The 13,246-nt window shown below is 42.4% G+C and overlaps 2 protein-coding genes across 2 annotated transcripts; both read right to left on the minus strand.

Moving 5' to 3' along the window:
- Nucleotides 1-151: 151 nt before the first annotated feature.
- cgasa (cyclic GMP-AMP synthase a) lies at nt 152-2,998 on the minus strand. Its single transcript, XM_062400989.1, has 5 exons — nt 2,224-2,998; nt 1,905-2,118; nt 1,067-1,324; nt 703-802; nt 152-587 (listed from the first exon to the last, which is right to left on the minus strand). The coding sequence occupies exons 1-5, from the start codon at nt 2,995-2,997 to the stop codon at nt 233-235; spliced, it is 1,701 nt and encodes a 566-aa protein (XP_062256973.1). The 5' UTR covers nt 2,998; the 3' UTR covers nt 152-232.
- Nucleotides 2,999-3,992: 994 nt separating this feature from the next.
- Nucleotides 3,993-12,362, minus strand: slc17a5 (solute carrier family 17 member 5). Its single transcript, XM_062400994.1, has 11 exons — nt 12,159-12,362; nt 10,532-10,728; nt 9,846-10,079; nt 9,531-9,618; nt 9,220-9,306; nt 8,119-8,237; nt 7,010-7,171; nt 6,637-6,769; nt 6,411-6,558; nt 6,029-6,119; nt 3,993-5,716 (listed from the first exon to the last, which is right to left on the minus strand). The coding sequence occupies exons 1-11, from the start codon at nt 12,280-12,282 to the stop codon at nt 5,576-5,578; spliced, it is 1,524 nt and encodes a 507-aa protein (XP_062256978.1). The 5' UTR covers nt 12,283-12,362; the 3' UTR covers nt 3,993-5,575.
- Nucleotides 12,363-13,246: the final 884 nt, after the last annotated feature.

Below are 13,246 nucleotides of genomic sequence, written 5' to 3' on the forward strand. Positions count from 1 at the left end.
GTGTTATAGATGCTTAAATGTGTATTTCTTACTCCAGGCAGACTTTGCTTTCAATTTACCTAAAACACAATCTGATAAGAACTCCAATGTTTCATTGTAAAGCAGAAGAATAATCAAATTTAATAGAAAATTAAAGTCAATAATACATGTAGTAATCATATACTCTTTATTTGTATGGCACCTTTTGCAACAGAAATGTCAACGGAAGGTTCAGATAAAGTCTCTAGTCAAGCTACTCCTCATTGTTATGAAGCCAACAAGTGAAAATAGGAAAGTCGTTGTCACGTTGCTCCTCGATACAACTAGCCAGGAGGAGGCACTTCTTCTTGTCAATGCCGACGAGGAGGTTCTGATCTGGGATGAAGAAGTTGGGGAGAACACATTTCTCCAGATGTCCTATAAAGTCCTCCAGCAGCTGCAGAAAGCAGCGGCTCAGGCTGGAGGCGCTCCAGTCACTGTCTTTCACTCTAGAGCTGCAGGCATGGAGCAGGGTGGTCTTGGCCAGGTAGGAGTAGAACTTCTTAAATGAAGCTTCTTTTTCTTTCAGCAGACTGAGAAGGTGCTTCAGGAGCTTTAAACAGTCCTTCCTGAAGGTCAAGAAAAAGGAGAATATTCTCAATTGAGTTTAAGTTAGAGCACATGTAGTTATAAAACCCCATCCAGTGTTTTACGTAAAGAGAAATGTGTTAGTCACAATCGGACCTGCAGCAGTGTTGGCCTTCTCTTTCACAGCACGTCTTCTCCGAGCCGTGCTTCAACAGAATGTCCTTCTCAACATGAGAGAATGAAACCCGCCAAGCATCTGTGTGTTGGAGAAGACAGAATACTCAAAGGGTGGATCATCCAATCACATTGAATCTGTAAAGCCCATTATTCACAAATCTCAGTTGGTCTCCTAGCTCTTAACAAGATGTGACATCCTCCGTAGAAACCTCAGAGCCTCAAGTGAGGGATCCACCTCCCAGGACGGACAGAGGAGCAGCAGAGGAAGAGCACGTCCACAGAAAAACAAAATTCATGAAACATCTAATGGGTTTATTTAAGTAATGTCAGAGGAGCTCCTCACCTTTAGCTGAAACGCCGTCATGCACGTCTGCTCCCTTGCCTTCGTATTTTGGGACAAGATAATATGGCTGTCTCTTGTAATCCTGCTTCACTTTAGTCCCCAGCCATTTATCGATTTGAAAGCCGTGTTGGGTAAAATCTGGCCAGCGTGTTTTGACCTTGATGCTGAGGACAACATCCAGGGAGACGACCACAGACTGAACTGTAGTCGTCAGGGTCACTGCAGGACAGCCAGGTCTCTTTCTGTCCACCTTCCATTCTGAGAAAACAGAGAAGCACAATGGAAAGTCAGCAATTTTTTTTTTTATTTGTACTTAAATGAAGATTTGAAAGTGGAAAATAGGAAGCAATGACAGACAATTTGAACATCACACAACATCAGAATCAGAAAGTATTTATTGCCAAGTAGGTTTACACCTACCAGGAATTTGCTCTGGTTATTGGTGCATACAATGAACATAGAAACATAAAAACACAATAAATACAACACACATAAGAAGCAATAAAAAAAACAATATATATTTACTCACTTTTTCTAATATTTATACAAACTAACATTTATTTAGATGTAAATATATCTAAATAAAAATATATAAAAGGTGAAGTAAAAAGTGAAATGCAAATGCAAAACAGTGACCAGTGTCAAATTGCAATATGCAATGTAATGTAGTATAATATTAATATAATGTGTTAATTTAACACATCCTTGAGGTTTGGGGGCGAGTGAAAGTCAGAGTCAGGTGGACTCCAACATTGGAGTGAAAATATGAGTAAAAATGCTGCAGATTAATAAAGAGTGAAATTCTAATTCAAGTACATATTCAAATATTGGTACTTGCCTGGAAAAGCCTTGGCGCACTTCTTCACCTCGTCCCTGAACTCTGTCAACATTTCACCGGCAGATAACATGTCCCCGTCCTGAAATTTCTTCAGCGGGTTGTTGCCACGTTTTAAAGCCACGATGTAGAAGGCTCCTTTATCTCCAAATGGTTTAATGTCCACCCGGTCAACATCCATGGACAGCATGATGTCAAATTCATCAGGTTTAGAAATCTGTTTGCACAAAACATCACTGTCATACGTCTTTACTGTTAAAGACACTGCATCATAATGTTTGTTCACTTCTAATTTCAAACCACCTTCCCCGAGAAAACTTACTTTTACATGCTCATAGTAGCTTCCAGTGCGTAGCGGCTCTGCTGTTGTGAAGCAGTTAGTGTTCTCCTTTAAATGCTTGATTATGTTATCTATCAATTTATTGACGACTATTGCTGTGTTTGATTTCTCTATTCTCTTAATCTTCAATTTCCCCAGAGTTGTGGAGAGAAGAGAGTCCACTGTAGCCCAGGTCTTTGGTTTTGGGGACTTTATAGAAGTCTTGGTGGTGTCCTCTGGCTTTGTCGTCTTTGTCTTCTCCTCTAATTTGGCTGTGCCGGGACATTTCTTTGGTTTTGGGGAATCAATAGACGTCTTGATGGTGTCCTCTGCTTTTGTGGTCTTTGTCTTCCCCTCTGATTTGGCTGTGCCGGGACGTTTCTTTGGTTTTGCAGCCGTTGCAGAGTCTTGTGTTGTGTCCTTTGTTGTCTCCGGCTGTGGTTTTGTTTGCTCAACCACAGATTTCTCTTTTGATTTTCCAGCAGCAGTTCTGGCTCCTGCACCTCGTGAAGGAGCCGTGGTGTCGTCTGTCGGTAGCTTGTTCATCTCCTCTGTGAAGGTTTTGGTCTTTTTCTTTTGACTGCTCCGCTCCGATGACTTCTCCTTCGTGCGGTTCGGTGTTTTCTGGCTCCTTCCCTTTGGTTTCTGTTCCGTGGTTGTAGCATTGTGCTTCTCTTTTGTAAAGCCGTTCTCTTGATATTCTCCAGTTGTGGTTTTGCCCGTGGCACAACCGGTTTTAGGAGTCGCAGCCTTGCATGGTTTCCCTCTGCCAGTCATGACGCTGCGATAAGGAATGAATCTAATATGATGAAATTACTTTTAAGTACTTCCTGTTATTATATGAGATCACGCCCCTTAACTACGTGGCAGAATGCCCTTAAGCCTTACAAAATAATGACAGTACAATCTATTACAGCACCAGCAGCTACATCCTGTGGACAAAGGTGTGTATTGTACAGATGCTCAGATTCCTGTTGGACTTTTTATTGGCCTGTAAAGTTGAAAGCACCCCCCCCCCCCCCCCCCCCCGTCACACACTGAAACTAAACTAACCATGTCTTTGTTGAAACATGTTTTAAGGTTCGGCTCGTGCCATCTTACAATAAGGTGCAGTTAAGCCGATTTAAGCTTCTCCAGTGCAAAGTTAGCAACAGGCCAATCAAAGTGCTTCAGGAGTCCGTCTGAGAGACTCGGTTGGAGCTTGAACCCTGACGACCTTCACAGAACTGAAGTTATCCACCGTTCAACAAGCAGCTGGGATGGTTCTCTGGTCATAACCCACATTTCCTAGCGCAGTAGTGAAACGTGTAACACTGTAAGTTGTAGTACACTTGTGTGTAGTTTACTGGAGACCTCGTCCAAGAGGCTTATCAGGTCTGTTGGTTTCTATTCAGTCTTATCTTCAGCTCCAGGTTTCTAACAATCAGCCTTCAGCAGTATCACGTCTTTGCAGCAGTAGCTTATGATCCTCTTCATCTGTGGAAGTACAGACATGTATAATAGTGTGAATGCTGTGAATCAGTTGGATCAGGGTGAAGAGGGAAAGCCTCGCTGCTTCTCGATGTGTCCAGGGAATCAGAGTTAAATGATATTTACCTCTTTACTTTAAATGCTTTTACTTCTGTGGCAGATATTCAGTTATTCATGTTAAACCCCTTGTTTTACTACAAGTGCAATTTACAATTAGGTTTTGTTCTATATTTCAAGCAGGTGTGAAAGATGTCGTTCCATCGGTTGGAAGCTACGTAATGAAATAAAAACACAACACGACCTGAGATTGAAGCCTAGCTTTTATATGATGAAGTATTTACAGAACATGACACTGAATTAAGACGTTCTCTCTGGGAGGTTCCCAGGGTGAAGTTTACATTGATTTCACTTGGTGTAGTTTATTTACAGCATATCATACAAAAGTCCCTTTAATCTCAACATGAATGTAAAACTGAAGTAAGAAAAGAGCAGAGAACAGAAGGAAACAATAAAACACCTGAACTGTCCGATCCCTTTTAAGATAATGGAATAAGGCACGAGGACATTTCCATTTTGAAATGGGACGATCTTGCTACTTGTGCTCCAGAACTTAATTTTTGTCTCTGTGGTCAAAACCTATGGGAGAAAACCGGATCTCTCTAGTCCCGGTTTCACGATACCTGAGAATTGGCCCAAACTCCTGTGAATGAAACGAGGCTGTGTCCGTCAGAAACCTCTTTCTTTCCCTTTGGTTACACCTGCAGCTTAACATCATCTTAGTGTTACAGACTGGAAAGTCATGACCGGCCCTTTCCAGTGGCTTTAACTCAGGGCTGCTACTAAACTTGAGAAGACAACACACACTGGTGGACACACAAAATCCCTTTACTGCCACGTCTGAGCAAGTACATACAAAGAAATGGTTAAAAAAAAGACTGAGGGGGGGAAAAAACATCTTGAAGGATCTCAAGTCCAGTTGCCTTCGTATATTACTTCAAAGTGTATTGAAGTAATATACAAAGAGGCTCGTTAAAGACAAAAAGCTTTGATATAATATAATGAGGTGTCACTTTAAGGCATTTGTGCTGTGCAGCCGTCATCTAAAACAAAAAGACCGTATCCACCTGGTTGGAGATGACACGTTTGTTGTTCTAAAGAAAACATTTTTAACCGTTTTAACATTTAAACAAAGTTCAGACTTTCTGAGTCATTGGCTGCGGTCGTCACGTATTCATCTGGTGACGATAAGTGAAGAACCAACGTTTGGCTCCTGTGAACGAGGCATTACTGGCACCTCCTTAAGGGTTGTAGTGTAGCAGCTTTTGTGTTATCCCAAACTGTACATGTAAAAGTGTGAGACAACGTCCTTCTGAAGAGTGTGGACTTTCACTCTGGCAATAAAACTCAAGACGGGTAAAAGAGCTCGAGCAGAAATAACAAGTGAGAGGAATAATTTGGTTTTAACTGGGAACCCTGGAAACCACAAAGTAAAGGAAGTGGGATCCTTTGTGTTTCACAGCTTGTTCATCACGATATACTCATCAAGCTTGAACTATCTAAACTGAAAGGATTCTCTTATCTAACTAGTTAATAACAGAGCTGACCCTCATGCTGAGACGCTGAACAGTGTTTCTTTGACTTGGCTCAATTTGTTATTTCGTCTCCAAAACATTTCTGCTGAACTCAAAGTGCAAATCTGCTTCTGTCACTGCAGGTTGGTCACGACCCACATCCACAGAAAAACAATCAAGGCTCTTCCTCACTGTTACTGAGCTTTGAGAATTAGCAGCGCCGCCCGACTATCTGTAATAAACCCTCGATTGTGATTTGTCTGTCCGAATAACCGTCATCGTCCCACGTCCAAGTCCGGAGCTCGTCCTCCGCCTCAGTCCCCGTGAAGAGGCAGGGACGTGTGGACGGCCCAGGGCTGCACCGTCCCCCGGCCGAACACGGTGTAGAACAACGCTCCGACCAGGTTGATGGAGGCAGCGATGTAGAAGACCGTCTGCCATTCCTCTATGGTGTTCTGCAGGAGAGGCAGCACAGAACTGGTTAGAGCGGAGAGTAACTGGTGCAACTGGGGATAGAAACTGAGTCACTTTCACGGTGAGTCCAAAAGTCAAACATTGATAAAAGGTGTTTTTTGGTAGGAACAGAATTTAAATGACATTTCAGATTATTGACATTGTCCTGTTTTTCAAATGAGGACATTTAGCCTAAACTTGTTTAGTTACCAAATTAACTCTTCATAACTCATCACCATGTTCAGATGATTTATCAACGAGCTTTGAAACCGTGACGTTTCCAGACAGGTTGTGAGTTTACGTGTGAGTCCTACATTTGTGGTGAGGGCTCTTGCGATGACTGGTCCCACCATGCCAGGGATGGTGGCAAAGGTGTTTGTGATTCCCAGCAGAATCCCAGCATACCTGTGGAGATGAGCACACAGATTATTAAATGGGATTAATTCCACTGCGAAACTAACTGAAGCATTTATTGTCATGATAATAAACTGTATAATATCAGCTTTAACACAATACATGTCATGTGTACTTAATGTGTTTTAGAAAGTAGTCCTACACAGATCTGCTTTTAATAATGCTGAGATTATTCATATAAAGATCTTATAGCAGGTACATCAAAAAAATGTATTAAATCGCAAGACAAATCTTTTAATATTTCTATATTCCCAGAGGTGTTCCAGTGAAGGAGTTTCTCACGAAGGGGCGATGTCCAGGTGGTTGATGTTGAATCCAGAGGCCGACACTCCACCCAGAGCGGAGGAGATGGTGAGGAAGGTGATCGCCAGGACGTAGTCACAGCCGGTGTAACCAGCAGCCACCAGGAACACGGCCGGCCCGATCATACCTGCAGAGGAACCACTGTGAGCATCTCTTCTCCCCAATCAGAGCAACAGAATCCAGGGTTCAGCCGGTGTTTTCTTACCGAGGAGGGAGAACACCTTCCTGACGGTGACCGTGGGCGTCCGGCAGGTTTCCCTCAGGTAGTCTGCAATCTGCCCACTCAGCACCGCGAACACCGCACAGCCCAGGTAGGGCAGAGCGGAGAGGAAACCATTCTGTGGTGGACGGGAGACAACAACACATTGTGAGTTCATTTATTTATTATTAACACATTTCATTCATTTTTATTTGATCCATTCATGTCCCTTGTCTACGACTTGGCACAGTTTCTGACAAAGGTGAGAAGATGAACTTTCACTCTGATTTAGATAAATTCTTTAATCAAAATAACAGTAGAACAGAAGCTGTGATCACATTATGTTCACGTTCTTTAATAGGTGTGATGCTGACGCCACCTGCTGGATGCTGAATCCCAGGATGTCGTTCATGTAGGTGGGCAGCAGGGTGAGGAGGGTGTAGAAGGTCCAGTTGTAGGAGAAGTGAGCCACGACGATGGCCCACAGAGGCCTGGAGGTCACGATGGCTCTCCAGGGGATGTGGCCTGCAGATGTGGACAGCTGGATCACAAGGGAAGAGGAACACAGGGACCAGGTGGATCAGGAAGTTCTCACTTGAAAACACACACTTCTGCAAGAACTAACATATAACGTAAATATATTAATATAGGTCGTGAAGTTTGACTTTGTTTGACTGAATTAATGAAAACAAGCCTCATAGAAGAGAAAAGTGTTTGTTCTATAAGCTGCTGCTTCTTTATTGGTAACTTTTCCTCCCCCTGCTGGACAGAAAAACACTAAATAATAATCACTGTTTATCAGTGTCTAGAGTCATATTCACAGTTTATAATAATTCACTAGTAAACTAAATAACCTCCATTCATATAACATTTTAAGAACCTGTTGTTTTCACACATCTGGAGAATCAGAAGGTCGACGCACACATTGAATCCTGCATCAGTGTGAACATGTAGAGGATTGAAAGCAGCTGAAAGTCTTAATGAAACAGATCTTTATAGGTGTCATGACCGAACAGCTGAGGAAGACTAATAAGAGAATAGCTTTATGTAACATTATTATCAGAGATCTGCTGGAGCGGAAACGCCTGAAAGCATCAAACACTGCAGCTTCTGTCTCTGCCACGGACGGAAGTTCATCTGAGATCAAAATGACAATCTGAGATATAATCTACAATTACACAACAGCGGCTAAATGCACACAAATAATCACAAATCTAATTTGTCTCTTGTGTAATAATAATCGATTGAAATAAACTGCACTGGAACATCTTTATTTCCGTTCATGAGTCTTTATGTAAAACAGTGTTTGTATTCCTGACCAAAAAAAACTTAAATGATTTTCTGGATCATGGATTAAGTTGAATTAACCTCGAGACTGAATCTGAATTCCTGTCTCGGTTCCTTTAGTCTCTGGCTCACACGCGTTCGGGCAGAAAACTGAACCTGCAGCCGGTTCTCAGTTTTGAAATGTCTGGTTTCTTGTGATACCTCGTTCTTCAGTGAGTTGGTGATGTAGAGTCTCTCCCGCTCTGAGATCCGTGGGTGAGTGTTGGGACTGTCGAAGACCAGAAACGCCCACAAGATGAACCACAGCAGACCATTAGCACCTGGAGGAACACAAGACTTCTTAAACCACATGTGAAGGTCGAGGGCCTGCGTTGATTAAATCCTCCATCACGTGAAGGACCCAGAATTTCTGTTTCCTGAACCAAGCATCTTTATTATTTCTAATCTCGTCAAACCCAGAGGAGATAAACTCAACTCGTGACTGGAGGATGTAGAACAGGATGAATGAGGACGCTGCCATTAAAAGACTCTTTCCATTTCCCTCTGGAAACATGAACTGTTTCAGAAAAGCTCTTTCTATATTAATGATGTTATTTATGGTATAATGATGGTAAAAGTCTTCATGATTAATTTACACTACGACAGTGTTCTCTACTACATATATTTAGATTCAGCTTTAATACAAAAAACATAGTATAGTAAGTAAACAAAGGCTCAATCTGCGTGTCATGTGTTAAGGAGCTTGAGGTGTAGTGGGGGTTAAATCGGGCAAGTAAACCAGACTTCTTCAGAGAATCCATCCGTCAGCACATTTCTTTGCTAAATCATTGTTTCCACAGAGGGAAGAGGAACAAAGCTCCAGACGCTGAAACCGCTCCTCTGAAATGTGACACGCTGTCTTTAGAGGAAGGACGAGAGATGAAGGACAAAAGCAAACTGTCCACGTGGAGACGCCACTCGCAGGCAGAGAGATGGGCAAAGACGTGTAGTGTGTATTTACAATTAGGTTTAATCATTAAAATAAAACAATCATGTAAGATGTGAAGTTGGCATTACTTTAAATCCATCATTTTGTAAAAACACTATGAATATTGAGCATAAAACAAAATGTTTCTGGGCCATGTGCTGAGCAGCTGAAAGGCAGCACTCTGCAGTAAGTTTAAATCAGATCGAGGGACAGTTAGTCCACCACTGCTCCTACGAGACTTTACAAAACATCAGCATTTGGTTTATGCGGACATGGTGGATTTCTCTCCCCCCCCCCCCCCCCCTCCCCCCCTCCCCTCATGCTGGCAGACTTACCAAACAGGTAGAAGATGTAGGTCCAGTCGAGGTAGAAGCAGATTTCACCAGACAGAGGAAGAGATATCACCGTCCCCAGCTGGGCTCCTGAGGGTGGAGGAGAGAATACAAACAGCTGTGAATCACAGAGTGGAACTGATGAGGGATGAATACAAACAGAGAGAGAGAGAGAGACCAGTCCAGTCAACACACACACAGAGAGGTAAGAGTTGTGTAATGTGTTGTATGAGTTCTAAAAGCTACAGTTTTATATGCATATGAACATTTTTAACTGTCTCACGATGTCCTCCCCCTGTCTGCTGTGGTCTTACCGATGTAGGAGATGGTGAGCAGCCGGCTCCTCTCCAGCGGGGGGGCCCACGCCGCCCACATGGTGTACATCGCAGGAAACGTGACTCCCTGAAGACAAAGGAGCACATGAAGGGACGGAGGACACACGTACAACCAATCATCTGATTATAGGTGTAGACAAACTAGCTCTGGATTCATGGGTCTGGCTGTGGGAGCTCAGACAGATTAATACTGATAATTGAATTAAAAAAAGCAAATTTCACATACAGTGACAGTACAGTTTACGTTGATGCTACAAACAACAGTTGAGCAGGAGTCATTTCCTCTTCTCCTACCTCTCCGATGCCCTCCAGCACCCTGACAGCAATGAGATAGCTTGCACCCAAGTCGGCAGCCACGGGGGTGAGCAGTGTAAACACCACAGTTCCCAGGATTCCGAAGCCCATCAGCCACTTGGGTCCGTAGCGGCCGGCCAGGATGCCGCCGGGGATCTGAGTCAGGATGTAGCCGTAGAAGAAGGAGCCCAGGATCCAGCCCTGCGTCTCCGAGTCCCAGTCGTACACGCTGGCCTGTCGGGAGCCAGGGGGACAACGATGAAGCATCATAAAGAAATAAAGGCAGGAATCGAACTCTCATTGTTTGAAAGTTGAATCATGTGTGTGACTATCTTCTTTTTAGAGCCCTTAAATCCTCGAACAGACACAGTGGACAAACCAGAATGTTATTGTCCCCTGGATCCTTTTTATTGAAACTGACAAACTTCTGAATATGACGTCACCTCCGGCCTCTTGATTCATTAGCCTCTGACGTGCTTCGATTACACGTGGTCGCAGTGTGACTCATCGTTTTCCAAAGGTCGTTTTAAAGCCCCTCATCGATGACGCTGCTCAGTTTCCACCATCGTCATTGTTTCTACACGTATGAAGGAAACTCTCTAAACTGGGATTAAACCATAGCAGCTCTGAGGGAACAGTGAATCATCTTAATAGAATCACATGTTGTGACTCCCGCTCGCTCTCACCGTGTGGTTGTGTTTGGGCCGTGCAGGGTTTGCATGAGCCGGACACACTGTGCCGCTGTGGTTGGCGTCGGCCTGGTGGGTGATGTTCAGCATGTCCACCATGGCCACGCTGAGGTTCACCCTCAGAGAATAGACCACGAAGAAGCCGTAAGAGGAGAGCAGGGCCAGGCCATAGCGCGAGGAGCAGCACACTGGAGCTGCAGAGAGAGAGATGAGATAACATGTTTGATAATACTGCGCAAGTATTAATTCGATCCGTGCTGAGTTTTTAAATTAGATCAAAGGAAACATGGTTAATATTCGACATCAAAAGCTTTTGGAAATAAACGATTTGTTCATTATAAAAGCAGCAAAACGCCAAAATCGTTCTTTTAGTCGTTTCAGTTCTTCACTCTTGTATTTGTCAGGTCTTCTCCAGGCTATTTTCATAAGTATAATTTAGTGCCTGAGAAGGACGGTGGATTTAACATATTAGTGCTCATGATAAAGTGGTGAAGCACAGTTCTCCCTCTGTCTTTTCACCTCTTGCTCTGCTGAGCCGAGCAGTTTAACTTGCATATGATTTATGAAAAGTTTAAACTCATAAAAGATAATGAGTCTCTCTCTCAGCTCCGTCCTGTTCCTGCTGAATGTCCCTCCACTCGTGACTGGAGGATGTAAAACAGGATGAGCGTGGACGGAGCAGATAATACTTTTTTTACATCTTCCTTTGGAAACAGGACAACGAACCGTTTAAGAAAAGCTTTTTGTAAAGTAATGTTTTATTAATTAATGGTATAATTTGTGTTATTTGTTAAAGTACTTGTACTGTGTTTAAGTACTTTCTTGAGAAAGCATTTAACTCTACTTTAAAAAATCCTTTAAGCTCAACTCAGTTACATTTAAGATGGAAATTCACTCCACTAAATACACCTACACATATTTAGATTAAGTTTTTAAACAAAAAACATATTCTATAATAGTTCGAATTTATCTCCAGCTTGAACAACAACACCACTGAGCACCACTTGGATATAAACACACATAATTAAGATTAAACAACACAACACTGGCTCAATCTGCACGATAAGCACGTTTACTTGTAATGGTTTAGTGATTCTATTTTCAGAATATAATCTGAATGCCTGCACATCATTGAAAATATGATGTTGCAACTTTTACTTCACTTTTTAAGTTGTGATAAGTTTGCTTCCTCAAAACAGAATTCACCCTAAACTTTTTCAAACTTTTACCACCACGATGGAATTTTGTTTGAAGTTATAATGCAGCAACTAGTAAAGGTTTTGTTTAACCATTAATATAAAAAGTTGTGTTTCAATGTGAGTTTGTTAGCCCTGCAACACAAACAGTTGTGTTACTCTTAACTCACTGGATGAGTTTCTTTTTTACATTGAACCGCCCTGTGTTCATTGTTGTTGTGGATAAAAAAAAGAGTGTCAGTCAGTGCTCGTGTTGTGTTGTTGTTGTTGTGATGCACGTCTCTCTGTGTTGACCCCCAGCTGCTGGAGTTTGAACTAGTTCTTCTCGATGAGACTTTAGAAACAGCGCAGGTTTGAAACATATGTTCACGAAGCTACATGCTACATATGAGGGTTAGCACCAGAGCTAAGGAGCTAGCGGTTCTTACCTCTGTGCACTTTGTCCTCGTGTCCCCGGTGGAGCAGCGGTGTGTCCGGCTCGTCCTCCACGTCCGAGCTGAACCGAGACATGTTGCACTGAGGGTTCGAATCCCTGAGATCTACAGGGACCATACACACACACTGCACGCGGAGCTAACAACAACAGCTAAATGCTAAATGCTAGCCCCTCCCTCCAGTCAGCTGAGCGCACTACCTGCCCACTGACGTCACACCATACCGGAAATATATCCTGGATTTAACCACTGGTTCAGACAAGGTAATATTAGTAATAATCAACATTGATAAATAATAATAAAAAAGTCTAAAGGTGATAATCAATATGAATAAAAAAGAATTATGTCAATATTCAATATGAATGATAAAGTCTGCACCTCGTGACACGACAAAAAACACACACACATTTAGTTTTTCTCTCTCTTCCTACGTCACCTCCCTCCTCCTCCCACTGTGACATCACACATATGCTTCATGTTTTGATGACGTGTAATCGAACGCCCCCCAATTTGAATCTCCAAGTTGTTGAGATGACGTCATTTTAAGGCGATATGTTCGAACGTGTAACGTCAACGATTGGCGACTTCCTGTTGCGTTATCCATAACATTCCGCCATTACGTATTTCCACAAAAAACTGAACTGTTGTTGGACTGTTCCTAGAATAAAAAGAAGAAAAAAATACTAAATATAATGTCTGTCAGTGCCTGTCAGTGCCCTAATAATACATTATTAAGATAATAATCAATATTAATGGTAAAACACAGATTAATCATGAGCTGCTGAAGATGAATTAGTTATTCAAATTGTACTGCTAAAAGTAAAAATAACACTAAAACTATCAAAAAGTATTTAAGCAATATTAATTAAAGTTATTGTATTTAAAGGTAGTTCAGCAGTGTCAAGAGTTTGTCTTTTGTAGACCCAGGTAGATTCAAGGTTCTGAACAGGGACATTACAAAACTACACAGACAGAAGGACAATGATGTTTTGCTTTTATGCAGCGACGAACGGGACAGTTCTTTGTCCTCATGGACACTCACATGTAACCACAGAGTGACATGAGGCTGGTTGTCTTCAGGC

Source organism: Platichthys flesus, chromosome 12 (assembly GCF_949316205.1).
Source record: "Platichthys flesus chromosome 12, fPlaFle2.1, whole genome shotgun sequence".
Classification (NCBI taxonomy): Eukaryota; Metazoa; Chordata; class Actinopteri; order Pleuronectiformes; family Pleuronectidae; genus Platichthys; species Platichthys flesus.

Bases quoted from the DNA above. Each gene is read 5' to 3' on its own strand.
- cgasa (XM_062400989.1), bottom strand. From the start codon at position 2,997: ATGACTGGCAGAGGGAAACCATGCAAGGCTGCGACTCCTAAAACCGGT. The intron at 2,119-2,223 runs GTAAGTTTTCTC...TTGTGCAAACAG, and splicing joins GCTACTATGAGCATGTAAAA to ATTTCTAAACCTGATGAATT. The intron at 803-1,066 runs GTGAGGAGCTCC...TCCAACACACAG, and splicing joins TGACGGCGTTTCAGCTAAAG to ATGCTTGGCGGGTTTCATTC.
- slc17a5 (XM_062400994.1), bottom strand. From the start codon at position 12,282: ATGGTCCCTGTAGATCTCAGGGATTCGAACCCTCAGTGCAACATGTCT. The intron at 9,619-9,845 runs GTAGGAGAAGAG...CTTTGTCTTCAG, and splicing joins TGCTGGAGGGCATCGGAGAG to GGAGTCACGTTTCCTGCGAT. The intron at 6,770-7,009 runs GTGGCGTCAGCA...CGTCCACCACAG, and splicing joins TGGGATTCAGCATCCAGCAG to AATGGTTTCCTCTCCGCTCT.